Source organism: Corvus kubaryi, unplaced genomic scaffold, assembly GCF_017639235.1.
Source record: "Corvus kubaryi isolate FWS band 111438036 unplaced genomic scaffold, C.kubaryi_AGA036_p1.0 37382, whole genome shotgun sequence".
Taxonomy (NCBI): Eukaryota; Metazoa; Chordata; class Aves; order Passeriformes; family Corvidae; genus Corvus; species Corvus kubaryi.
Window position 1 is genome coordinate 1,815,938 of NW_024581124.1, and position 25,067 is coordinate 1,841,004.

The 25,067-nt window shown below is 39.2% G+C and overlaps 1 protein-coding gene across 4 annotated transcripts; it reads right to left on the reverse strand.

Annotated features, from left to right (window-relative positions):
- Positions 1 to 3,186: 3,186 nt before the first annotated feature.
- Positions 3,187 to 24,765, reverse strand: CHFR (checkpoint with forkhead and ring finger domains). 4 transcript variants are annotated; one of them, XM_042034696.1, is made up of 18 exons: positions 24,675 to 24,765; positions 24,140 to 24,287; positions 22,169 to 22,268; positions 17,272 to 17,381; positions 15,657 to 15,716; positions 15,291 to 15,503; positions 14,379 to 14,594; positions 13,937 to 14,093; positions 13,556 to 13,710; positions 12,895 to 13,057; positions 11,932 to 12,074; positions 11,323 to 11,442; positions 10,934 to 11,017; positions 10,154 to 10,224; positions 9,450 to 9,537; positions 9,175 to 9,282; positions 8,044 to 8,116; positions 3,187 to 5,896 (listed from the first exon to the last, which is right to left on the reverse strand). In XM_042034696.1, the coding sequence occupies exons 2-18, from the start codon at positions 24,273 to 24,275 to the stop codon at positions 5,854 to 5,856; spliced, it is 2,040 nt and encodes a 679-aa protein (XP_041890630.1). In that variant the 5' UTR covers positions 24,276 to 24,287; positions 24,675 to 24,765; the 3' UTR covers positions 3,187 to 5,853. The 4 variants fall into 4 exon arrangements, with proteins under 4 accessions (XP_041890630.1, XP_041890633.1, XP_041890631.1 ...); XM_042034699.1 differs by lacking the exon at positions 24,675 to 24,765 and adding an exon at positions 24,517 to 24,631 and having other exon boundaries at positions 14,379 to 14,546; XM_042034697.1 differs by lacking the exon at positions 24,675 to 24,765 and adding an exon at positions 24,517 to 24,629 and having other exon boundaries at positions 3,187 to 6,233.
- Positions 24,766 to 25,067: the final 302 nt, after the last annotated feature.

Below are 25,067 nucleotides of genomic sequence, written 5' to 3' on the forward strand. Positions count from 1 at the left end.
CACTAGAAGATGCTGAAGCCCAGTGCCTGCAGGTGGGTGCTGCAGGTACCCCAGGGGAGACTTCAGTTCCTGACCTACCTTTTGAAGTTTTTTTGTTTGGTGAGGGTTTTTTTGGATGGGTTGTTTAGGCAGATCACTAAAGTTAACTGCTAACAAGGTATTTGTGTTTTGTCTTGTACCTTCAAAGAATGTATAAAATATTTTCTTCCTCTTACAGCTGAAGCCACTGTTTTGAAGTTCTCATCTTTTCCTTTTTTTTCCCCCAGGAACACAGCCAGCTTCTACCCAAACTCTTCAAAAACGTCACAGTGCAGAGTTAAGAAATTCTGAAAGCTCTGGGTGGAATAAAGCACTTTAATACTCTCAGCTGTAAATATTGACTAGGATTAGTTTTTAAATAGTATTACTTGTGGCATTTATTTTGTTCCTAACAGCTATTATTAGTTTGAAGAGCTGTGCTGCCACTTTTAATGACAGAAAACCTCATCCCTCATGCATGGGTTTGGATTCAGTTTTACCCTCGTGCAGTGCAGGGTTTGCTGTGCAATTCTGTGTTCTGTAACCAAGCAGCAAATGGGATAAGCACTCCAAATGCTCAGTAAAGAGGGGGCAAAATCATTCCAATCACAATTGCATGGGGAAAAAATGTCAGAAAACATTATGGAGCTAGCAAAGAGAAGTATTCTTTTCAGCAAAACTGAGTAATATTCACCTTTTTTCTTTTTTAAATGAATTATTCTGGAATATACTAGTAAAGCTCTCTAGCCAATGTGTTAGGTAGACTAAATAGGACAAAAATATGTGGGCATTACCTATTTTTTCACTGTAAAACAGAGCTTCAAAGTAAAATCTTGAAGCTTCACAAGCTGACAAGAATCTGGTGTGCTGGGGTTCTTACTGTCAGGTACTTAAACTGGTTGGGAATGGAGGCTCAAAGGGAAAACAACAGATTTAACATCCAGGTAATACATCCTAACTTGGAAGACTCAGAATAGCATTTAGCAATAAAAATCCACTTATAACTTAGTAGCAAAACATGAGCTGAGGTTTCCTTTTAGAACTCTAACTTTTTGTTAAGAGCAGTTGGTTACAAAGCTTTCTACTCAAAACTGTTTTGTTGGGTTTTTTTTCCTCAGGAGGGTGGCACATGAGCCCTAACAAAACACATTTGACTCTAGCAGTCCAGTCAGTAGAATTTATTCGAAATGATTAAAGATTAATTTGGATTGCAAGGAAAAAAAAAAGGTAAGTCCTAAGCCAACACTTACCTAATGAAAGCAACTGAAACTCAGCAGCACTGAAAAGAATACCCAACAGAGATAAATACAGCTTCAACATATATTCATGGTCTGTCTAGAAATGTCTTTGATGTTAAACCTCATACGGCACACTTAGCATTTTTTATAATTCATTTCCTATGGAAACTAATGAGCTTAAGGGTGAAATTACCTCATTGAAAGTCAAAATGGAAGTGTGAAGAAAAGGAGGATGACCTGGAAAGCAGATTTAGAAGCAATTTTTGCATATTAAGCATTGCTGTGGGAAATAGTATAATTGGTTTTCTTCAGAACTTATTCCTTGGAATTGTGTAAGTGGTATTTCATGCAGAATGTGAGATAAAATAGGTGGGAAAAATGCAAAATCCTCATATGTTCTTCTTCAAACCAAGATGCTCTTTTCCTAACTTTCAGTGACTGTTGACTTATTTTTAAGAGGGCAGACTATAAAAAATAAGGCCCCTTTCCAGCAGACTTCTAAGGGGCCATAGGAAACCAGATTTTTAGAACATAATTTGGAATAAGCCTTCGCTTCCCAAATTCCTAACTCCTTTTACTTGAATCAACTTATTTCCCTAAGCTCTTGCTGCAGGCTAGGCCATCTGCCCTACACAGTTGTACTGAAAACTAGAAATTGCTACCAAATGGATGTATTTTGTTTGCTGAATGAAAGAGCTAATGATTAACCTTGAGTGTAAAAGACTAGGTTTTTCCTGTTAAGTACAATGAGAACAGTTTCAGAGTTTAAGCAGAAATTATCCTGTAGAGTTCAAGCACCTGAGCCACTCTGAGGGCTCTGGGACTGATTGAGATCAGCCTGTTGCCAGCTGGCCCAGCTGCCAGTGGCCATACATTTGTGCCCTCTGAGTTACACCAACAGCTTTCTTTATTCTTTACGGAGAAAGTGCTTGGAAGAGCTTTGGCTGTGCCAGATCTGATCTCCCAATATCAGCAGCTTCCTCAAACTAAATTAGTTACAAGTCATTTGTTGACCTAATGGAGTATAAAACATTTAAACCCACCACTTAAAAATTACCAGTTTTAAAGGCTATCAGCTCATCTTTCTGGTGCACAGAGCAACACAGAGTTTTCACTTTCACATTACTTAACCTGAGTTTGAGCTTCACTTAAATTTAGTTAGACAGCTGGTTTAAGAACAGCAACATAGATTAGCTACAACATTAAAGGGGATCCAGCTTCAAGTATGGAAATGGCAGCAGCACAAAAATCCTGGGCTCCTAAACTGCAATTTGAAGCTTAACAACTCTGGCATCGCTGTCTTCCACCTCAGATACAACAGGGTGCAGACAAGTCCTCCTATTTACTCAGCAAGGCTAAAGCTCTGTTTAGAAAAAGTTGTATTAACAGTACTAATTTGAAACCTTATAATTTATATAAATTAGATCATAATAAAGATGAACACAGTATTACATTCCTTCTAGGCTGCTGTTAAATCAAGTGGTACAATACTTGTCACTTCAGTGTTTATGGAGTTGCAAGAAACTAAAATAGTATCTACTTTTTAAAAAGTAGCAAACTGTAAAATTTGTTAGCATCTTGAAGCCCTCTTACTTCTGTTTAATAGTCTTTTGTTTAATTTATAAATCCTGTAGAGATACTGATGATCCTTTGCAATAACATCTGACACTTTTAAGGAAGTTTGAGAATGACACAAAAACTCATGTCATTTTCAATTATTACAAGTTCAGGGATGGTATTTACCAGTAAAATCTCAACATTCAAATAATAGCTTGACCAAGCATTAGCAAGTGTTGCATACATCCATTTCTATGGCTAGAGTATATGGCACAGAAGAAACACAGACAACCTCAGTATCTTTTTTTCTTTTTTTAATTAATAACTTCTTAGTTCAGGAAAAAAATAAACCACAAAAGAGAACTGGAAGAACTACTCTCCACCTTCTTTATAAAAGAACTTTTCTCGAAGAGAGAGACCATAAACCTTGTTCACCACTATGTCAAATCCTATCATAATCACCTCGGTTTTCACATCTATTCTACCACATTTCATGCTCAGCTTCCAAACATCTCTTATAAAGGAGGTGGGGATGTGCTTTAGACAGGTTAAAAATATGCTGCACCTTTACAGTATTTAAACAATTACACCAAGCATAGTTCGTACATTTATCACATTAACTATCACCTGGTAACCATACATTTAAAAAGGTCTAATGTAGAGTATGTAATACCCATGACAGATACTCTTACTTACTTAAGAGCATATAAAGATCAGGATTTGTTCACCCTCCCCATCCACAAGTCAATTTCTGATCTCTTCCTGGTACAATATAAATGACAAAAAAATCCCTTCATTCCATTGCACTACCGCAACCCTATATGCATAGAAAGGCAGATTAATTATCTGTGACAGGGAAAAGGAAGAGGGGTTTATAAAAAGAATTTGAAGAACATCTACTGCACAGGTAGTTTAGATGTTAAGCACATGAATTCTGCTGTTTGAGTTTTTCCCCCCCAGTTTTTTATTCTTATGGTCACACAATACACCCCTACACAAACATAACTTGAGTAAGTGCAAGTTACTCCTGACCAACAAAACAACTTCAGCATAAGAGGCTTGAACACCAGCACAGTGACAGGCTGTGCTGAAAGCCCATCTGGGGTGTGGGAGTGGTGAATGAGAATGTAAAGCACATTTCTGCATATAATGTGCAAAGGCTTGATCTCCACAACTGCACTCAATTTGCTACATGCACAGCCAGAGATGAGAATGAGATCAAAACCAGCTGGGAATGGTTGTCCTGAGAAGATACAATAACCATTAAAAAATCTAAACATAAAATACAAATACAGAAGCAACAGAACATTGTTAATAATACTAAAAGACAGAAACACACTGTTGTTGTTAAAAGAAGTTTCAAGTAATATTCCAGATCCAATTTCAATCCTACTCACAGGAGAAAATGCCCAGAGATTAGGAAGAGAAGTCCACACCAAAGTGTATTTTTAATAGCATAAGGGCATGGTCAACAGACCTATCCTTGCGACAGCTATTTTCAAAAATAAAAATCTAAACAGAAAGACATCATTCTAATTAGCATTCATAGTAAGATGTGCATTACTGGAAATAGTTGGTTAATTCACTGCAACCAGTAGACACGATGTGCTGCATCATTTGTGCTCCATTACATCACAAGATACTGTGTGTACACTTTTTAACACCCAAGTATAAATCCTGCTCATAAAATAAGGCATACTTAAAAACAACATGGTCTCTACAGAGGTAACTTGGTATGCTTTCTTCTCATTCTGCTTCACTCTTCTAGGTATGATGAAAACAAAATTGGTCCCAGTCGAGGTTTGTCAACATTAGCAACCAGATTATGATGGAACAGATTAGATCATATCAATCTATGGGGAAGGGGGAAAGTTGGGATTTCTTTACTTTTAATGACACTTGGGACGTCTCCCGAATGAGCTCTGCAGAAGGCATGAAAATAAAATCTACATTTACTATGTCTGTCAGTGACACCAGTGCTCCCTTTCATGATCCCTATCTCTATCCCTATCCAGAAATGCCTCCATATTGCTATAACTTGTCCAAACTCACTTATTTTCTATAGGATTGTTCCTTCCAGTAAAGCTGCTATATTCTGTTTTAAATTATAGCTTTTTCTACATTTTCACCAGTGTATGCATGCTAGAGAACAGCTGCATTGCAGAGGTACATATTTAGCACATGGTATCAAAACAAAGAAGAAATACAAAAAAATTAACCACCAGTGTGTCCTACTGGCTGCTCTATGTCAAAAGCACTGTTTGGTCTTCTGATATAAAACACTAAAGAAGTAATAGTAGCAGAAGTCTGTTCTGCTTCAAGTATTACCCCAACTTTAAGCGTGATCTTCAAATTCTTGTGCAATTCTTTTTGTAATTTCACATGAATAAAACATCAACATGTCTAAACTAAGAAAGGAAACTGTACTACCTCCACTATAACACTGCACATGTGGTAGAAGCTTTAAGTTGAAACAGCTGTTTATTGATGGATTTTTAAAAAATGAATATTAATGTGGTTTCTAGCCCAAATGCAGTGAGTAGCAACAAAATATCGGCCTACCACAAAATGCAGTTACAAATATACACTGACAATCTCCTTCTTAAATATTAATGGCTCTTGAAATACCCATCAGATACTCGAAATACCCATCAGATACCCACACAAAACTTTTCTATTTTAAGTCTAACAATTTTTCTTAGTTTCTTCACAAGTAGTGCAAATACACTCCTTATTCTTAGGTCATCCCAAGATATGGCTGGCTTTTGTGTGTGTGATTTGTGTTCTTCACTGAAGTGATACAGGGACACTGCAGTCATGAGCATGGAATGCAATGCTTGCTGGACTACCTTGGGAAAAAAAAAATCTACCTTATTCATGTACAGCTGGAAAATTCTACAAATTAAAAATTTCACATCAGGTTACCTGATGCAAAAGTTATTGATTCCCTGCTATGGGGGAACTGAGCAGATCCCCATAAACCTTAAACTGTACAAGCAGTGTAACAGGTTTTTGTCCCCTCTCTACAGACTACAAGTATTCAGTTCTTGAATCGTGTTTGCTCACAAATGTGATTGAATTTCCTGAAATAAAGAAAAACACAAGAGTATTAAAATGTAACAAAGTTCTCAGAAGTCAGGCAACAAAAGCAAGTCAGCATGTTTCACAGGGTATTTTAAATGTTACATATAGTCTAAAGCAGGCCATTTACACACTAAAATGTCTGTTTTTCAGAACCTGTTTAGTTCATACTTTACTGCCATTTTACATGTAACAGGATTTTCAACATCTCTCCTGCCTAACCCTCATTAGTTTTATTATGCACACAGAAAACCTGTTATTAAAAAGCATTCCTCTGTACTTCTGCATACTTCAAACCCAGAAGGCAATTAAAACAGGAATCGGTGAATTAACTTTCCCCTGCAAGATATTAGTAACTTTTAGTAGACAGCATTACACAAGTCATTAAGAACTAGAATTAACCAGGCTGATGATACATTTCAACATAAACACATTCTCTCAGTGGCTTAGAATCTTCTGGAAAGAAGTTTTTCTCAGCCTGTATTATGTAAGTTTTATGGGAATGGCAAACCTGTCATCATGGATTAAACAGGTAACATAATTTTATACCAAGCGCTTCTTCCCACTTCTCAAAAATGTTTCACTGTTCACTCCTTGTGCTTCTCTTACTTGGGCCATGTGGCCCCTGACACACAACTGAAACAGAAGTTGGGGTGTTGAGTGTGTCACTACATGTGGAGGAAATGGTGCAAAGGAGACCCTGAATGTCCCCTCAGCTGAATTAGATCAAAGATAAGAAAAACCTTGCTCACATAACCAAACTACTTAGCAGAACAATTTAGCTCAATTAACAAAATTTTTAAATTAACTGGATATAAAGAAGTGGTATAACAGGATTGTTTGCTTTTATGGATTTTAGGAATTAAGAGTAGCAGCCAGTAAAGTTCTAGGAAGCGCTAATGCTTGGGGAAAAAATAAAAGAAAAAAAAAGAAAGGAGAAAGAAAAAAAAAGGAAAAAACCCCTGAGTCATTTTTATTCCAGACAAAATTATCCACAACAGGAACAAAGATGACTGGTGAGTACTTTGACATTGAATTAACGCTAACATTTCAAAACAAAATCTCCTCTGGGAACACAGACAGTCCTGTAATGTGAAGTTACAGATAGCAGTGGTACTTCTAATTACATCTGCAACTTAAATCCAAAATTATTTTTGAAAGCTATTTGGTAAAACCGTTGAATTTGTAAGAGACTGCAGATGAATATTTTACAAATCTGTCTTATGATCTGCTTGCCTGAGCGGCACAGACTGGTTATTTTCAACCCACATTACCTGAAATATTAAAGGAATTATGCTAAGCGTGTATGTACATTGCAACATTAGAAAGATACTGCAGAATCTACTATTCATTAAGGCAATTTCTCAGTAAGGGGTAATAGCTCCTCTATCTAAAATTAAACTGAGAATTTAGAGAATTATTCGTAAGGCAAGAAGGATTTTTCAACCCCCCCTGAAACCAGTTCGCACTTAGGGAGAAAATTTTTGTTTTCTTTTATGAGTCTTTAATATTTGTCTTACCACATGTGCATCTTTTTGTAAGAATGAAACTGCACTGGTCATCAGAGGCCTTGATTTTTTTTATTCAAGAAGCTTGATTTATTTTGGAAGGACATTTCTCATAAATGACCAGATACCAGGAATCCAAGGCCCCCGGATGTATTAAAACTCTTGACAAGTAGAGAGTTAATCTCTTCTCAGGCTTGATATTTAATTTTCAACGCATGCCAGATTTCCTGGGTCAGAGATATAAGACCTAGAAACGCCTCAGGAGCCTGCTGTGGCTTACGTTACATGCTCCAAGCTGCTCTTGTTACTAATTATTCCCACCAATTGATCCCTTCAGTGTAAGCTGTACGCACTAAAAGAGTGTCTCCTTCCACCCCAGTGGAAGAACAGACTCAAGAAGTGTCAGCCATGGGCTACATCAACTTACAAGTGCTGGCAGTGCCCTTCTGACATGCACAAAGGGCTCATTCCAAAGTTGTGTCAAAAACAAAAATGACAAAAAAAAAAAAATCCTCAAAGCTCACCCAATTCTGCTTTATGCTGCAAGTTCTGGCACTTCAAACTTTGCTTTTTAGATTGTTGTTGATTTGGTTTTCTTTAAGGACACAAAGCAAAACCACCCTCTAAAGTGTACAACTTACATGGCATGATGTGCTTTGACCTGAGTTCGACAGTTGCGTCCCCAGTAGCAATCAGGACGTGACGTGACAGTCACTACAAGAAGAACAAATGAAATGCTGCATTTATTACAAAAGTCATTAAAGGTGACCCAGATTATTAAGCCACTGCTAATGGTGGTTACTCATCAGAAACAAGACATGATTGGCAAGAAACAACTGCATCACTATATTGTTTCACCTTTCTGGAAACAAAGCAAACACTCTGTGAAGGACAAAAATTAATTTTTAGTATTAAGTTAATGCAGACTTATGATGAAAGTATTTGGTTCTCAGTACTGTCAGCTGAAGTTTTACCATTTAGTTTAATAGAGGTGGACTTGACTAGACACTCAGCATTTGTCTAGCTATATTTCCATACAAAAGAAAAATTATTAATTTGAGTAGAGTTTGTTGCTTCCCCCCACTTTCACATACTACAACTCAGCTGTCCAGCAGCTGAACTGAAAAGCAATGCTAAGGACAAACCAGGTACACTATTCTTGCTCATTATGCACAGCAGCACAAGCAGAGTGCTCAACAGCTTAAGACTGGGAAGCTGTTGCTAACAGCAAGAACTAAATTGACAGAAGTAATATTTAAAAGCAAACTGTTGGAACAGCTTCTGTTCCAAAGAAATTTAGGTCTGAAGGAGGCACAGTTGCTTGCATGCTATTTTATACTAAAATTTTAAATGCAAATATTTAGAATCCGTTTATGAAAGCATTCTTGTTCCTAGTTGGGAGCTGGTAAAATGTTAAATTGTTCAGAAGGTGCATCATTTTATGCATTTAAATGGGAAAATTAAATTACAGCAACTGGTTCCTGTTGACTATATTCTGATTTTACTGAATTCCTCTTTTCACTCTGCAGATATACTTATTCTACAGATGAGAAATGATACTGAAAGAAAAGGTTCCATTAGGGAGTCTGAAAATAACTATACAAAAGCTCAGCAGCTGACAAGTAAAGCAAGGAGCATCTGAGATATTAGCCCTGCAAGGAGATTTGCACTGGGCTATATGAAAGGGCCAAAAAACCCACAGATACAAAGATAAAACTGATGTTAACTCTTTAAGTGACTTCTCCTTCCTTACTGTGCAAAACAATTCCCACCTGGCAGTTCAGCAACAGGAATATTCTGCCTGTACTGGTAGGCAAGTTCTCGAAAGCTGCGAAGGCCACAACAGTAGCAAAGCACTGTGTTCCCAGTAATTCTGTAATCTGGGGAGAAAACCAGTTTGTAAAAATGTAAGGCTTAATAAATCAGATTAAACTAAAGAGTCAGGACTGCACTGGTTCTGTACACAGAACTCCAAACTACTTGATAACATTGCTGAGTTACAGCCAGACAAGGAGTCATGCACGTGCAAACTGAACACAACACATACCTGACAACATAAAAACTCCTCTTTGAAGAGCTAAGAGACTTTCATTTAACATATTTTTCCATGTCAGACCCCTGGATGCCAGGTAATCCTGAAAAGAGCAATTTAAGTGTTTAATCTAGAAAAATTTCCAACTTTAAAGAGTAAGCAAGCCACTTATTCTCAAATATTTCCAAATTTATCAGTAACTATGTTTTCAGAATGGGTTTATGCTGATTACAAGTAAAAATTAAATACCTGTAACTTAATTAGCATGATACATTCAGACCACCAATAAAACCTTCCACTAAGTATGTTTTTTTTTCAGATCTCCACTTGTGCCAAAAGTTTGCAAACAGATTCATTCCAGTCACACTCTCATTTACCTCAAATCAAGACTTCATCTGCTCTACCTAATTTAGGCAACCCTGTTATGGTATGGACAAAATATTTGCCATAAAAATTAGTGTGCAATTTAACTTGTCTGGGACAAAATATTTAACAAGCATTGCTTTCCTGGCACATTTTTATTGAATTATTTTTCTCTTAAATAATATTTTGGATGATCGTTTGGAGATCATTTAATCAGCCTTTTAGAATCAGGTTCTGCAAGTGACACAATGCTGCCACTGTAACTATTAGGCAGCACATCACTTTCATTTCATCAGTGAGTACATCTTAAACTTTGTACATTTGTTATTATCACACACAATGGTTTTTAAACATACCTTGAGGATATCTGATTCGTAGTGGTTGTTATTCAGGACACCATCTAAACACTTCTCACCAAGATTTATTTCTAATCAGAAAAAGAAGAAGAGTAAAAGTTACCATGTCTCGCCCAAATCCCGTGGCCCTCACACATTTCCTGAAGGTTCCTCTGCTTCCTGAAATAACATGCACAGGCTCATGTGAGCAGCCAGTACATGACTGCATTCAGTGTTTGCTAATGCATGTGATTTATAACTTCCAGTGGCAAAGACAAGAGACTGAGATTTTACTATTTCAGCTTCAGTCCACAAACACTACCAAAGCTGCAGAAATTACCAGTAAAGCATATTCCATTAGCTCCAAACTGGAGCCAAGCCATTCCAACTGTTCTAATTTATTTTTTAAAAATGTCAAAAACCCTTAAGTTTCAGATGGCTGCATGTTTAAGAGGGCAAGGTTCTTTTCTAATCCGTTACCATCAGATGTTCAGTGCTCTTGCACTGGTTTGTATGATTCTCTTACTAGACTGAAATACACCATTTTTTTTAATATTGGAAAGCATTGTGCTCAGCAAGTGTAGTTTCTAAGCCCAATATTGTATGAAGACACAAAGTTAAATCCTCCCAAAGTTACTACACATACCACTTCAATTTTTTGTGTTTGTGATGTGAGGACACAGCCCTTGTTTCTTTTTGCATGACTGTGTGACAAACTAATCTATGTCTCCTAAATTACTTAAAGTTCCAGACAGACATTATTGAAAAGAGGCTCATAAGTAACAGATTACTGCACAATACCACAGAATGGTGCCAAGCAGCCAAAACATGCCATGCGAGTGCAGCCCCAGTACAAGTGACAGAAGGGTTGCAGACAAACTGTGCCTGTAAAACAACAAAGAAAATCCCTGTAAGGACTTGAACACAACAAAACTCAACAGTTACCATTCTCATAAATCAGTAACAACAGATCCCTAATAAACTTGGTTTAAAAAAGGTACAACTTTCTCATTTAGAATACATTCTTTAAAGGAATAATAAATTCCGTAAAGGAAGATTCTTTCGTGCTGTCACTACAAGAGTCTGAATAAAGAAGATCATATAAAAAGCAGTCTTTTAAGTAAATTTAAGTTTAATAATAAATAAGGAGAAAGTTAGCTCTGCAGAAAATAAAATAAAAGTGTACACACATTGCTGAGGAGCAACATGAGGATTCTGTTCACGCTCTGCTCTTCGGTCAGGCATTGGCTGAAAGCAGCAGGTGCATATTACATGACTTCCTTGAGCAGGACATACATATTCCTGAACAGCTGGATGAGTTAAAAAGGAAAAAAAAAAAAAGATAGATTGAACAATGTACACAATTGCAATTTGGATGAGGAATCTTAGTGAATACATAAAAATGTCAAAGTAACAAGCAAGCAACCTTTTTACCAAGACTCTATAAAACAGCAGAAAAACAGCATTCAGACTTCTAAACTGCACAGGTGTGTAAAATATTTCAGTATGTAGAACAGTTTAAGAACTATTAACCATTAGCAACCCATTCTGGAAAATCGCAGAAAAACTACAGCCAAACGTTGCATTTGCAAAGACACTGGTGTGGAGCTGCTCTCAGTCCTGTGAGAGGGAGCTTCCTTAGGTCTTAGTTCATTGTCCTAACACAGCTCATTGCTTAGCTCAGGGAAGTTGAAGATGATCTTTAAGGCCCCCTTCCGACCCAGGCCATTCTGACTGGGCCTCGAGTGTCTGAGTTGCAGTATTTTAGTGCCGCACTGCTGGGGCAATGTGACACTGACCTGCAGGGAAGTTGGCAGAGGTTGATGGAGCATCTCCCAGAGCCTGCATTCCTCCTGCCTCTGTCTCCTGGCCTGTGCCAGGCACAGTTGGAACAGAGTGTCTTCGGTACCCTGGGCACTGTCTGCATACTATATATGGTTGACTGAAAGAATAAAATAAAGTCATATGAAATTATACCAAACAAATGCAAATACATCACTATGCTAGACAAGGTTGGTCAGACTCTCAGAGTTTAAATTTAGGATTTCCTCATTCAGTAACGGATGGAAGTTTATGTAACTCAGTACCTTACAGCTCTGAAGACTGCAGTAGTTGTGACAGATAAAAACTTTGGTTTTTGTAGTATTCCTCAAAAAGTTTTAAACAAAAGGAAACTAAAAAAAAAGCAACAGGACTGAAAGAGAGAGGAATAAAGCTGGAATAGTTATCTACATGAAGAATTCTTCTGTTCCCCTGTAGACATTTAACAAAATGTGTTTGCTGTTGAAAATAAAGAGGAGGTATTTTGGTACTTGGGAATTCCTAAATCAAGCATCAGCTGTTTTGGTACCATACACCCAGTGAAAGCAGCATTCCAGACACATAAGAAAGCATCATCGCAATCATTGCAAATGCACTCATAGGATCATGGACTGCTTTACCTCCTAACAAGATCTTGGGCAGAAACCTGTCCTTTTTTGTTGCACAATTCACCATAGAACTGTTGGTCACAAACTGAATCTTACTGGACTTCTAGGAAGTTCTAATTTTTGCTGTCTGCTCAAGGTTCAAAAGCATGGCCAGCAAAACTGCCAAGTTAATTACTGTCAAGAATGAACTTACCTGAAAACAGATTCATTCTGGCAGTGATCATGGAAACACTATCAGCAATAACAGCATTTGTGCAACTATCTCAGTTTGTGTGTCTGTGCATTCAAACATAGGTACATCTAATTCAGCACACAACTTAGAAACAGACATACCTGATATCTGAAGATTCGCTATCTACATCTGACAATTCCAGTAAGTCTTCAGAACTTCCCTCCTCATCTGAAAAAGATCTCCGCACCTTAGGCTGTAACATGTCTTGAGTAATTTTGTTTCTGGCATCCATGCTCTGAACATCATCTTCATTGCGACATTTATCTGGCGTGAGAACCAAATTCAAATTTCAAGATAAAGAAACAGCTCACATCCCTGATCTGCACTCTACTTTATTAACACAGTTACCATTATTGTGTTTTTATTTCCATAAGACTTGGTTTTGGGTAAGAGAGTTCTAGACCATCTTAGTTAAATTCCCCTCTCTGATGAGGAAGTCTAGTATCAGGCAACTTAAGTTTGGTTTTCAAGAGGCCATAGTCAAAGTTAGTTAAATCTACATTCAAGTATACTTTTCAGAAGTATCCTTCTTATGATTAAGTAACAAAATGAAGAATTCTTAGCATACTCACAGTATTAAATCATCTTCCACAGGTCATTATGTCATGTTAAATGCACTCATTCTCTGACAAACCACGTCAGAGAAAACAGCAGGAAAATAAAACACACAGGTATTTTATAGACAACAGTGTGTGAGGACATCAGTTACGCAGATCATATGTGACAGCCATCAGATTCTGCCACAGACACTGTTCAACTTGCCTGGATGCTGAATCAGATAAGCTTCTACCAGGTTGTTTAATATGTGATTTTTACAAATACGTTCTACTGGACAACGACAAGTTGGACATAGCGAAGATCTTTCCATCCATCCTGAGTAGCAGGCAGCACAAAAAGTATGCATACAAGGCTGCAAGCTGGAAAACAAGCAAATGGAGTCAAAATACAAATCTTCCATTTTTTCAGATACAACCATAACACTCAAAAAACTATTTAGCATTGATTTGACTATATAGATGAGGTAGGGAAAGGAAAATCAAGAGAGCTTGTGAAAACACTGATTATCCTGACCTCCTCAAACAGTTGTCACTGAACATCTTGCATTATTACCACATGATTAAAGCTTTTGTCACTCTTACATACCTTACACAGTCATGCAGCAGTTCTTGGCAAATAATGCAAGTTAACGTCTCTTCCATCTTATCTGGTTTTACATTTGTTGTTTTTGCATCTTCAGAGCCAATTTTAATTATACATTCACTAGGAGCTGCTGGTGAAAGATTTGGACAAGTGTCTTCATCTACAAAGACAGAGAGAGTTTTCAAAGCTTTTTTTAACTTATTTTTATTTAAGTATTAAAAAAATCCCTGAAAGATATGCACTCATTCACTGTTCACTGGCAACAGTCCCAAAAGAGGTTCTTGCTTTACACACTACAGCTTCTGCTACTGAAGACATTATTTTCATGGGACCAGAAATCAAGGGAGACACATGAAACAAGCTGAAGGATTGATGACAGCAGTTGTAATTCAATTTGGAGGGGAGAGGGTGAGGGTTAAGTTGCAGAATACTGTAGTATACTAGCCTCTTCTTAGTTTCTTCTTAGCAGGTTCCAAACCTTCTTCCTCCCCCGTTCTTTGAGAATCTGATTCTGCATTTTCTTCGTCATTGATTTCGGGAGCGATTGCAGAAGCTTCAGCATTCATCTCCAGCTTTTCATGCTTGTCGTGCAGTGCTCTTACACACATGGATTCTAAGATGGGGAAAGCAGGCACAGGAGTGACAACTGAGGACTGTGATCCTATAAAACAAAAACAGAAACATGAACATGGCTGTACACAGCTATGGGACATGTGAAAACAAAAGGTACTCAAACCCTGACGAGGCACATGCATCAATCCAAACATCTGAATAGGAAAAAGTGGAGCAGAAAAGCAATGTCTGCGTAACTTCCTAAACACACTCTGAACCAATCTGACTAATTGGAAGACCTGGGGGTAAACAACCTATTAGTTGTGTAACCCTACTTAAAACCCCCATTCCTCTTTCAATTGCAGAGTGTTTATTCATAAGACTATTATCCAAACCAGGTCTTCCTGTCAAAGATGCCAGGCCGGAGTTATGCAATAGTGATCATACATAAGAGGTTGGGATCACAGCAAAGGGAAAGCTTTGTTTCCATAGGAGCCAATGAAGTCCCAATGACCTGCTGACAAATGCATAAAGGAATTCTCACAATTCTTTCACTCATCCATCAGGATTTACCCTGCCTGCTCATAGAGAGAAAGTTAAAATACACATATCCACCTAGTAATTTCACTAGAACTTTACAAAGCAAATTCTAAAGACCGAGACACAGGTAAGAGATCAATCTGTTTAAATTCAAAACTGGAGCAACAGTTGGTGAGTTGGACTCAGTGATCCTGAGGGGTCCTTTCCAATTCAGCATATTCTATGATTGTGTGATCAAACTTTAAATACTTGACACAAGTCTCACCAGATGTAGATGGATTATCCTGCTGAACAGATGCAGACTCAACCGGAGAGGTAGAAGAAGCATTAAAGAGGTTAGATGTAGAAGTAGATGGCTGTGGTTCCTCATAGCAAGACTGAGTAGCTGACAGTGATGAGGTAATTTGGGTCTCATCATTACTTCTTCCTGTACTTGAGGTATCTTTGGTCACATGGCATTGGTTTTCTACATTAACTTCTACAGTTGGAAGGGGGGAAAGGAAAGAAAAATATCTGTGTGACAGTCACCATATCATGGCTTCAAAATTCCAAGGAATCAAACTCTCTCAAGAGGGTTACATTAGTCATTGGAGCTTAGCTCCTCTTCATGGATCTTGAATTACTTCCTTACCTACTGGTTCTTGAGTTGCATCATGTTTTGTGTTTAAGGATTCATAAAGATAAGCAACATCTGAAAGAGATTTAAAAATATTCATCATACTCTTTAAACAAAAATTCACTAAACTTAATCCCACATAAATATCTTCAATTCACAAGTGGCTGCATCCCCAAAGTGTCTGACAATGGAAGAGGCAAATGAGGGGTCACCTCAACAGTACCACGTTAATACTCCTACTTAGGAGGCAATTAGGAGCAGCACAGCAAGATCTTTTCTTCTCAGGAAACCAGGCAGAGCAGCTTTTGTGTGACGTTTAACTTGTGCCAGCCATGGAACCAGAGGCTTAATCATTTCTTAAACCTAAAATCTGTTCTGTCAGAACAGACTGTATTTTTACTGATATTTGAATCAAAGTTCTTCAAAGAAGCTTATTATTTCTGAGCTCACTTCTCAACCTCTTCAATCAATATTATTTCATTTCTTTGGGAGATACATGAACTCTCAAAAATACCAATTAGGACATGCCATAAATTTCAGCCAGAAACTAATTTAGACTCTATTAATAAAACCAACTGATAATATCCTTTTCTTTTCCATCTTACTTCAACTTAATATTGTTCCAAAAATTCCTCTAGCTTGCTACCTTTTTGTCACCTCCAACCACCTACAAGCAAATAAGACTGTCTTAGTTTGTAGCAATCATTTTTCTGATCAGAATTTAAAATAGTCTCCTTCAGTAGGACTTAGAATGGACAAACAGGCATGCCAAATATAAATTCTTCTCTGTGTTTGAAGATGGAAAAGCTGAAAAAGCAAAAATTGAGGCTTGGTAATTTAACTGCTTATTAACCCAAACAGAAATCAGTGATTCAGTTCATTACCTGGAAAATTCACCCAACTGATTCATCTAAGTAGAATCTAGTGCAATAGTGCCAACTTAGAAAGGATTTGTGAGATAAACTATACAAGCAGAAAAATATAGCTTATCATTGCTTCATGTAACATTTACATCAGACAGCATAAATCTGTCTGTCTGTAGATAAATTAATGGCAATTTCATAAAGGAAGTATTTCAACAGTGAGTTTGTATCCAGAATTTTTTAAATTAACAGTTCATATTGTAAATACAGCATTGTTCCAGGTTTACTAATTCTACTTTCATTGTAGGGCTTTCCCCATCTCCCCCTCATTTCACCTCTTCCCTCTTTAAAACAAAAAACCCCAGCATACACACACACCCCCCCCCCCCCCCACAAAACAAAAAGCTTTTGCAGCCTTTCCTACTGGTGCCAAAAACTGCTTCACTGGGATATATAAAGTATCACTAACTACCCCAGCAATTTGATTTCTAAAAGAAGCACTGGACATGTGATTAGAACCTCATTACTTACCATTCCATGCATTAGTTCTACCAAAATTACTTCCAGGCACATTTCAATTTCAGACAGTTGCTCAGATTTGTCTCTGTAAAAACTGGCACATCCATGACCTCTTCTCTAGAGACTTGTTTTAAACATATTTCTCTTTAAAAAAGAACTACTCAATTTTATTATACTTGTATTTCTTTTCCCTCATGACTCAAAAGAAAATGACTAAGAATGCCATTTAAAAAATATTATTCACTTACTGTTCTCTGGCTCATTTTTTCTGTAAACAACATAGATCACATCCCCAGTCTGTAATGGGTATGTCTGCTTCTTAACCACTTTCAGTTTATTAATTACTGTTCCATTAGTACTGCAAAGAGAAAGAAAAGATAACTTTGCATAAATGTTTTCATAATTACATGGGAGAAGGAAGGGAAAACACATGATACATTTAAAGAAGAAAAACTATTGGCTGCCCCCCCAAAATGTAAGTGGACTAAAAAAATTAAAAAAAAAAAAAGGAAGTCTAGAAACAAAAAATTTCTCCCAAAGACAGAAGTGCAGAGCCACTGGAACTTCAAAGCTCATTTGCAGTTACTGGTAAAGAGAGGGCAGTTGACAGACAAAAGATCCCTGATATTTGGCCAACGTCTCCAAATAATTAGATGATTGTTTCTGTACAATAGTCTCCACCCTTTAAGTATAAAGCCCAAAAGGACAACACGAGTTCTATTCGAAAAGTTCCAGGCTGTGTCTTCCAATTAACACTGGGAATCTCATAAGACATTCTCTGACAAAGGAACTTCTCCTGTACAGTCAGGGATGCCATGCAGCATTAATTTTTTTTCCCCCCCTCCTCCTTCAAAAAGGAAAAAACCTAAAATTGTGAGGTTACTTGGACTGTTTGTGACTTGAAAGTGAGAAGTTAACGAGGTGGAAAAAAGTTATACATAATGAAAGATGAGTTGGAATGAATTGTTTTGATATTGATAAAAAATTCAAGACCTGCAGAAGAAATTACACTAGAGAAAAGGAAAATGCAGAGCATTGCTGATTAATTTCTTTATCCCCTTAACTATGGGTGATGTTGTATACACAAGCCATTAATGTTTTATAACCAAGTCAAGTTATTCAAGTACTGAATAATTCCAGCTCACTTGCAGTAAGCCTCCTTCAGGGCTGCAGCCCTTTCTGCAGAATTTCAGACTTCTGCCACTCAAAATCTCAGCAACTGGTACCAAATATGAACGAACAGAAAATGCCTGCTTTTCCCTCTCTGCAGAGCAGCCGCAAGGAAGACCAGCAAAGCTGTGCTGCCACCTCCTGGAGGCACCGCCCGTGCCCAGGGCACCATGGACTGTCCCTCACTGCAGGGGAGTTATTTGGAAATCAGCACCTTCCCCCTCCTCTTTTCTAACACAAAAGTATGAATTAAAAGTTCAAAAGGAAAAACAAGCCCTTTGGAAGCACTACAGCAAGTCTTGATCAAGCTATTAGTTCTTGGTCTTGCTGCTGCAGCTGCTTCCACCATCTACGTGGCTGAATCAGCCAATCCAACATAAATAATGGGATACCAAAAAAATAGAAATGCTACTTTAAACATCAAGAAATGAACAAAATCTTTGGGTCACATTGACGAAACTTCAAGCTTCTACAAGCAAGAAAACTACTTATAGCTTGTCTTTTTTCCCTCAGGCATACTGATGTTGACTAGGCTGAAAGACATAAGCACTAAAGAACCAGCATAACAGAGAAACCACTAAATGAATGCCAAAGTTTAGCAGTTAGGAGGAAAACAGAATTTTAGTCAGTCTGTTAGAAACAACACTGATTTTTAACTTCGTAGTGTTGGTAGCGATAACCTGTTAAAAAATATTATGTTGAAGCAAAAATTGTATCTCCCTCAATTGCCAAATAAATAGTAAAGTTTACACTAACCCCTGAAACCTGTCAGAGGGCCTTCAACAAAACTAGGAAACAACAAATTTGACCTCCTCAGTTTTCCAGAAGGCACAACACAGCATGCATCTCCCATCTGCCCCAAGTGTTCTAGACCTTCTTTTGTAATAAATCAGCTAAATTCAAGTAACAAGACTTGTCTTTTACTGAGTTTTAGCTTCTACAGGTATTCCTAACCCAGACACTTCACTAAACATAGGGAGAAAAAATGTCACAATAAAGTATTTATGAAGTAGCTCTGTCATGACTGCCAAGTTCCAAGATTATTCTGGGGGCCAATAACTCAAGGTATTTTTGGGGGGGAAAAAACCAAAAGGAAAAAAAAACCCCAAACATGACACATCTAGTAACCACTCAGGCTTGGTCTCACAAAGCAAGCTCCAGAAAGAACTATGCAAGACCCTGCTCACCAAATTGACTACAGACAGCCAAATCTTTCCAATTCTGTAGCTACACAGACTTCAATGAGAGCTGACTAATGAATTACTTGGCACACATGGACCCAGATGAAGTGGGAATAAATGGATATCACTTAGCACAGAAAATCATAAGCTTTTCTTCAATGCATTAGTAAACTAAAGCAGTTGTAGTTATCTCTCAGCCAATAACCAAAGGGAAAAGATTATTCAGCTATCCCAAATAATTGTATTGGTCTTTCATTTCCAATTTCAGGCTTTAGCATGAGGCTTTTAACAGATATGGTGACATTCCAGATTAATATTGTGGGTATTTTTTAACCAGACACACATGATAAATTATGACATTTGTACATTCCTCTGATGTTTCAAATTAAAGTCCCCATAAAGTAAGCAGAAAGTACAATGAGAATCCCAAACATGAAGGCCATTCATTAGGATTTGATATTGAATTGATGCCAACTGGCTGTACCATTTTTCAAGGGGAGAAGAAAAACAGCACTATCAGATATAATTTGTATTGTGAAACTATGTCACAAAAGGTTCCAATGTCACTCTTTTAAACAGTAAAAGAAAAAAATCAGGCCTTGATTCAATTCCAATGTGGTTGATGACTCCACAGTTTCACTAATGAACCATAAATTCTGTTTACTTCCCAATCCCATCTGCTGTGCAGAACTGACGTGAACAGCTTCACTCAGAACAGGGTTACTTTTGAAGTAGGTGAATGATCTATGTGTTTTAAGAAACTTTCATATCCTTCCAAGAAAAATGTCAGTCTAATAATTTTTTAATAATTATTTGCATCCATCCAGGAAAAGAATGTAGTTTATGTTAAAGCTTCTGGGTTAATAGTTATCTGCTATTTAAGTGCATATAATCCTGAACACCCTGCAAAGTGAAATGAGTTTTGAATTCTATTAAGGTACAGAATCCTTTCTGTACTGTAATTCTCCACTCTTTCAATGTTCATAGACATAGTTTTGACTAGAGGGTGAGGAGAATTTAGTAGCAGAAGGGACACCAACACCAGCTGCAGATCAACCTCCGATTTACTCAAAGAAAGGGAATATCTGCTTGCCTGTCATATGAGTATCAGCCCTGTGTAAATCGTTTCCTGATCTGAAACATCACTTACTACTTAGAATCTTAAAAGGAAAAAAATCCTAGAAAATAACAAGAAATTACATTAGTTGTCTTTAAAATTTCTTTTTCAAAATGGAGAATTTTACAATTGCTTTTAGTGGGAGAAATCCAACTGCTGTCTCCACTGTGTTAGGTCAGCTTGTACAGTTTGTTTTCTTTCAAGCAGTATAAAGCAACTAGTGCATGCTTTGGAAAATAAAGCAGAAACATATCCCAAAAAAGGGTGAGTCTGAGTATTTTATTGTACTATTTGCTAACTCTTTGCTTTTGTTACTTCCAAACTTTTATTTACTCAGTAATTTTGAATGCTCTACGCATTTTCTTCCTCCTGCAAGGTTTGGGTAATTCTTTCCAAAGAAGATTCAAGAACTCATTATGCTATCAGAAGATAAAACCCAGTGTTGGCTGCCTACATATATTTGATGATATTCTTTGGATCAGCTACAAAAGAGAAACAAAGTCCACTCAGTTTGACTGTCCCACACTCAGTGCCTCCTTCAATGCATTCCTCTTCACCAGAAAAATCTGAGCTTGACCACAGCAATGTTTCCAAACTATTTTCCACTTCAGAGAAGAAAAAGCTGACATTGCAGTATTTTTCTGAGACTCTGGGCATCTGTACTGCCAACTCAAACATTCAAGAATCATCTCCTTTCAGCCTGATTTTTTGGGACTCATCTGCTATTTGGCACAAACATTGGAAGACCCAGAAGAACCAGAAGAGTCTTCCACAAGCAGTCATATCAAACCTGTTTGGTTTCTTTATTCAGCAATTGGCAGCCACACTTCAACTCACAGGAGGGAGAGCACTCCAGGGCTTTGCTCTTCATTGATACACAGAAGTGTAACAGGCACAAGCAGCTTCCTGGTAACACTCCATGGGTGCAGCCTTTCTGCTAGACTACCTTGTAACAAGCCTCACCTTTTCATAAATATACCATACACAAAATAAACTTTAATTTGGCTTTGCTAGTTTTCTGCTGGCTGCACCTTCTGCCTCAGGGGGTGGGTAAGGGGAAAAAAAATAAAAGAGGCAAGAATGTTTCTGCATCATGCACAATTTATTCAGCTTGTTCTGTCATAACATTGGTCTAAACCAATTCTGCCACGGAAAGCTTCTCAAGCTTAGATTTACAGCTACACTCAGGCTGCCATGATAGGCAAACATGGCTTGGTTTGTTGTTGGGAACATCCTGAAATTCAGGATTATATTGGAGAATGACAACTGTAAACCTTGCCTAGATATCCCAACTAAGCCTGGTATTTTCCCCAAAATTTAGCATTCCATCCCACAGCTTCTGGGAGTAAAAACCCTCCAGGAATCTATCCTGGACCTATCTCTAGTTACAACCTTGAAGAGGAGAAAGAATACACCCTTATCAGGTTTGCAGATGACAACAAAGCAGGGGGAGAGCTGCCATCAGAGGCACTTTGGCAAGCCAGAGGAATGTGCCCATGATGTACATAGATAAAGAGGAAAGTTTCACATTTGAGGTTTTGAAGGATATCATGTTAAATCCCTGTTCCAACAGTCCAGAAGGCAATTAAATATGTTATTGTGGCAGCTCAGGGCTAGTATCAAATACCTGCTGAACTTTTGACAAAAGTCCCTCCAAGAATATTCTGAGAAACCAACCTTGTATCTTCCAATGACACTTGACCAGATTCTTCATCCACTGTGATTTTACAGTGATCTCCAGACACCAACTTGTTGCCAGGGAAAGATAAGTCACAGCCTTAAAAAGAAAGCAGATTTCTCAGTGTGCTTAAAAATACACATTACACAGTCAGATCAGCATTCTACATGGCTATAAATGCAACACAAACTGACTCATGTACATCTGCAATAGTTCAAAACTTCTACTGTCACACAGGCAGCAACACAGTCTAGTGTGAGATACACAAATACAAGTGGTGAGATACCCCATGTGCTGATATGAAACTTCAGCCATTTGAAAGGGTTTCAGTTCCCTTTTTCCCCCCAGTCCTAGCCCTCAAAGATGGAAATCAAATCACAACTACTCTGTTCTAGAGTGGTACAGAAATAAATCCACAAGTATCTGAAGTGCTCAGTTTAACTCCTAAAGGCACACATCTCACAGCATCCAGCTCTTCTTTCACATCATTGTGATGTTGTTTCATTGGATTTAACTTCTGTTTTATTCTGGTGTATTGGGGAAAAGTAGTAGGAACTAATAACTGATTTAAAAAAAAAAAGTATCACTGCTCTATCTTACAGTCTTTTGTTTGTTTTTAAATAGGAAAGTTTTCCTCATCTCTGTTGACAGCATTATTGTGTTAATAAAGCTGAAGAGAATTACAAATCCAGGACCAAGATTTAGGGATACACAGGAGAAGTGTCATGGCAATGTGGATGTGATAGAAACCTTCTTACCTACGTCTCAAGGGCTCTGACAAAATCTACTCTTTTTACTTCACTTTAACATTGAATATTCAAAGCAACACTCAAGGCTCCCCACTGATCTCTCACAAACGACTCAAAATACTTGCTTACACCAAAGTTATAATTAACAACCAAGATTCCCTTCCACCCGTTCACACTGTGGGTGCACTGATCTCAGCCTGCCCAACAACAGATCCAGAAGGAAAGCAGTAGCCACTACCTCAAACAAGCAAATCTAATGCTCCTGGAGACTCATAAGTATCGCTTATAAAGTCACAATTTGGTATTCCAGTAACCCTCCATTTTATTAATCCACTAGCAAACAGCTATGAAAGCAACTAAACACAAAAGAATTCATCTTTTTTTTCTGCCAGACAACCCTCAAACAGACATCAGCTTGAAGAATTTACCCACAGCTTAATGATTAGCAATCTCAATAGATACCACCTACTGTAAATTTGCAAAACATTTTTCCTACAAGACACTGCCCTTCTCATAGAGCTATAGCATCTGGTGTTTGGTTACAACTATTTACAGGATGTGACTGATCAGCCAAATAGCTTGAACTGATGAACAGGAAAAAGAAAATTAGTAGTGTCAAGGCACAGTAAAAGAAAGTTAAAACACTTCGATTCTTGTTTCAAACACACTAAGCATGAAATCCTTTAAAATAAAGGCAAGTAGTACAAGCCCTAGCCTCTGGGAATAAAGCTTTCAAATCGACTCTCAGAGAAACTTTCAGTACTTGTTGGCAGTCTTTACATGGCCAGAAGAATTAAGGGCTTTTATGTGGGTGTTTTCTTTTCTGTGAAGCCGAAGCATTTTGCATTGCAGTTCCAACTTATTTTAACCACAGAAACAAAATGAGAACGTAAACAGGACCAAAGCACAGAAACTTCTGAATCAACAATCGGCTTTCCTTATCTATACAAACGGCCACAGACTACCTAAAAGGCATACTGACTTTGAAATGTGCCCGCGTCACAAGTTACGGAAAACAAAAAAGTCAACATAAAACCACTTATTCACAGAGCTAAGAGGTAAATTAGGAATACGGGATGGCCTGGCAAGCACCTCCAACAGCTGAAAGCACCAAACCCAACTAGTTTCAGTCCACCTTCCAATGCTGTAGAGGGCAGGAGGGGGGATGGCTGCTGTCCCCCAAACACAGCCCCAGGCCAGCGCAGCGCGTCCCTGTCCCACCTTTCTTCCGCCCAATGGTCCATTCTCTTTTCAGCAGCAGGACGTGCGGCTCTGCCTCATCAGCACCCAGCCGGATCAGCTTCCCCCAGGGCTGCGGCTGCTGCTGGCTCTGCTCGCCTCCTTCCGACTGCTCCATTTGGATTCACATCTGACAAAAACAAACAAAGCGAACCCAAACCCCATCATCACACGGCACCCGGGGGGCACAGCGTTCCCCGGCACCCCCGGGGGCCGGGCCCTGCGCGCCGCTGCCCCGCAGCCCCCTCGCGCCCCCAGGGGCTGCCCCGACCCCGCCGCTCCCTTTTGTGCGGCGCTGCAAAACCCTCCCTCCCCCTCGGCCCCCAGCCGCCAGCCCACTCCCTTCCCTGCGCCCCCACCCCGCAGGGCCGCTCCCCGCCCGAGGGGGACCGAGCTGGCGGAGCGAGCCGGGGCGGCCTCCGTCCGTCCGCTGCCTGCCCAGGAGCGGAGCGGGGGCGGCCGGCGAGGCCCAGGGGCGCGGCGCCCCCGCTGCGCGACCCGTCCCGGCCCCCCTCACCCCAGCGCGGCGGCCCGGGCGGCTCCTGTCAACAGACATTGCCCCATCAGCTGATGCCAGCGGGGCGGGGCCCGCACGCCCATTGGCCGGCGCGCCGCGGGGGGGCGGGCCTTCCGCCGCTCACCACCGAGCCGCGCCGCGCCGGCCGGAGCGCCACAGCTTCCGGTGAGGCTGCGCCGCGCGCCGCCCGTAGGGAAAAGCGGGGCTGCGGAGGGGCTGAGGCGGCGGCGACGTCCGGGCGGCCATGTTGGCTGTGGGCGGCCATGTTGGCTGTGGGCGGGCCCGCCGCCGGGACAGGGCACGCGCCGCCATCTTTGTGGCGGGCAGGGCGATCTCACCGCGAGCCGGGTGCGCCCGCAGCCGGCTGAGGTCGTTTCAGCGGTCGCATCCGCT